The 2872-nt window shown below is 46.6% G+C and overlaps 1 protein-coding gene across 1 annotated transcript; it reads left to right on the forward strand.

The window, feature by feature from the left end:
- The first annotated feature begins 249 nt into the window (after positions 1-249).
- LOC133353268 (transcription factor 23-like) lies at positions 250-2592 on the forward strand. Its single transcript, XM_061569369.1, has 3 exons — positions 250-365; positions 1209-1803; positions 2479-2592. Exons 2-3 carry the CDS (start codon positions 1234-1236, stop codon positions 2590-2592), a joined length of 684 nt encoding a protein of 227 aa, XP_061425353.1. The 5' UTR covers positions 250-365; positions 1209-1233.
- Positions 2593-2872: the final 280 nt, after the last annotated feature.

Below are 2872 nucleotides of genomic sequence, written 5' to 3' on the forward strand. Positions count from 1 at the left end.
CAAATTATCATTTCTGAAACCCCCATAGCAGCTTGCGTCTGCCAAATGTCCCCACTATCTTTTAAGTGTGGGCATTTTTGCAGTCCCGCTTCTAAAATGTCCTTCGCTGAGCTATTAAAAATGCAGCCGTACGTGGGAAGCATTGGCCAGCAGGATGAAATACGGAGCGTTTTATCAGGCTGAGTGGATAAGGCTCGTCCAATATAGCTGGATGTGCGGCGCCAAACAATCTGTGGGGTATGGCACAGGGCTGCGTGTAGAGGACGGACCCAAGGAAAAACGAGTGCGTGCAGGTCCCCGCTCCGTGTGGTCATTACGATTCGAATAGCGCACAGAGCAGGCAGCGCAAGAGCTTTAAACCGCACGTAAGTGTACGACGCACGCACGCACGCAACTCAACGAATGTGCATTTGTATGGAGTATGTTGCGAGTTGCAGCGCGTTTATTGCTTGTTGCAGAGGCTCGCAGTGTCAAGAACCTAAGCCGCCTTGGTTAATACTGCCGGTGTTACCAAAAAAATACCTGACGTTTGTTTCCCGTGATGTTATTCGAAAGAGGCCACGGGTGCATAAAAAAATTACCGCAAATTGCAATTTTTAGTGAAACTACGTAGTATTCTTGCCCCTATACAACTGTGAAGATTAACACCCTTGTAATCGCCTTGCACAATAAGAATAGCGCAAATGCCAAACGTAGCGTGTTCATTCTTTATTATAATTCCACGGTAACGGGATTACAGCAAGGGATCTTCATTTGGAAATATAAAGTATCTAACGCTTCTGAGATGGCAGGTTTAGTGCGTTGCATTAAACGCCACGTCTGATGATTGCATTGCTCTTTTAATTCTGTTACTTTGGAATCATCCATATGTGCTGTATACATGAAGCTGTGCAGACGTTCCATGTTGTTTTTAACGTGGTTTTGGTTATTATCCTCGTTCTGTCCACTCGTGAATGAAAGCTCCTGTTGGTCTCATTACGTGCCGTATTATAACACACTGAGATACACGAGTGAATATGTAAAGGATCACTTTGAGCATTTTGTAACCACGGATTTTGAGCACCAATGCCTGTAGTCACATTTGATCGAGATTTGCGATTGGGGAAGTCACCTGAACAATGAGGTTTCAAATTAAACCCTTCCGAGGACAAATGTGTGCAGAAACGCGTTACAAAATCCATGTGTATGCACACTTTTTTTTTGTTCAGATTGAAATATCCAACTTTTAGCTACATGGATCCCATCCATCCCGTCCGCACGGCCGGCCCCACACGCCAACCCTGCATCGGAGCGTGGGGCACACAGCGCAAGCGGACCACGCGTGGGCCATGCCAGGGCACCGGACCCACGCCGCAGCAGCAGCAGCAACAACAACAGCAACAGGGGTCTTCCCAGCGTGCGGAGACCCCCATCCCGAGGGGGACACGAGACTCGAACGTCGATAAGGAGTCGTCGGGTGCTAACAGGGAGCGGTCACGCGTGAGAGCCATGCGTGCCGCCTTCCTAGCGCTGCAGAAGAGCTTGCCAGCTGTGCCGCCCGACACCAAACTTTCCAAACTGGACGTGTTGCTACTGGCCAGTGCGTACATCGCGCACCTGAGCAGGACTCTTGGCGTGGAAACGGGTCGTCCATACGGTGACGGGGTTCCGCCTGCTGTCGCCGCGCCAGACCACGTGGCCAGGGAGTTCTTGACAAGGAGGGCGCATGGAGCCACCAAGGGGCCCCAGTCTCTTGATCAGGATAAAGAGCAAGCGGAGGCACGCGCCACGGGGAACTTTCCAGGATTTTTACACCCAATGAAGGTGAGGACTGCATTGGCTTTCAGGGTCACACAAAATGTATTTGGTCACCTTTTACTGGAGGTGGGCTTACTCACGCTTTACCCTACCTCATGTGACCTGCCAATTGACTGTGATGCACTAATTTATACTGCTGGTTGGGCAGAAGCAGGAGGATTTAATCTGCCTCGCTGGGAGATCGAACCAGCGGCCACTGGATTGTTATTTTTACATTCTAGAATGAGAGGTCTCTCTACTTGTTCTGTGCCTACCTCGTGTCTTTATAATATGTCTCTACTTATTGTACACATGCATCTGCTTTAACTTAAATACGAACTGTTCAACATTGCGTGTGATTTTGTTAATTTTATTTACTTTTAGATTCACTTCGTTTTAGTAACATGGTTTATTTATTCAGGAGAGTCCTGCATTGGACTATTTTGCCAATTGCTTTTGAAGCGTTTTAAGGAGTCGTTTGTTGTTGAGGGAGGAAACTGGAGTTTCTGGAGAAAACAAACGACATAGAAAGGGGGGGGTAACACTGAAAGCGTGTTGGGGATTGTCACACAAGTACATCATCTATCAACGCTTGCTTCCAAAGTGCTAGATTATGGATGCATACAGTATAACCACCACGCCTAGATCACTTGTCACCTCTGTGCTCATTTTTTTTTGTATTCTGTCGTTTGCATTTTTCAGAAGTGGCCAATGCGCTCTCGGCTGTACGAGGGGATTACCAAAACAGCAAGGCTTCCATCGCTCCAGAACTGCCAGGACGGAAGAGAGAAGGCCCAGCCAACCTTTCTCGCATGAGTGTTCATGTTCGACGAATCAATGCGCACTCATTGGTTCTTTCGGTAAAGTTACGTAGGTCGAAAAATAAATAAAACAAAAAATAATATATCATTATTATCACTCTGTAAAGGCATACTTGAATATAATTTGTGATTTATTTGTACTGTACGAGTGATTATACAATGGAAAACCGTTTGGAGTTTATTTTGTTTTATTTTATTTTTCTACCTACGTGACTTTACCGAAGGAACCAAAGAGTATGGATTCCTGCAGTCACGAAAGCTTCAAATCGAGATTG

The sequence above is a fragment of the Lethenteron reissneri genome, chromosome 43 (genome assembly GCF_015708825.2).
Source record: "Lethenteron reissneri isolate LAM-NWPU_2019-01 chromosome 43, ASM1570882v1, whole genome shotgun sequence".
NCBI lineage: Eukaryota > Metazoa > Chordata > Hyperoartia > Petromyzontiformes > Petromyzontidae > Lethenteron > Lethenteron reissneri.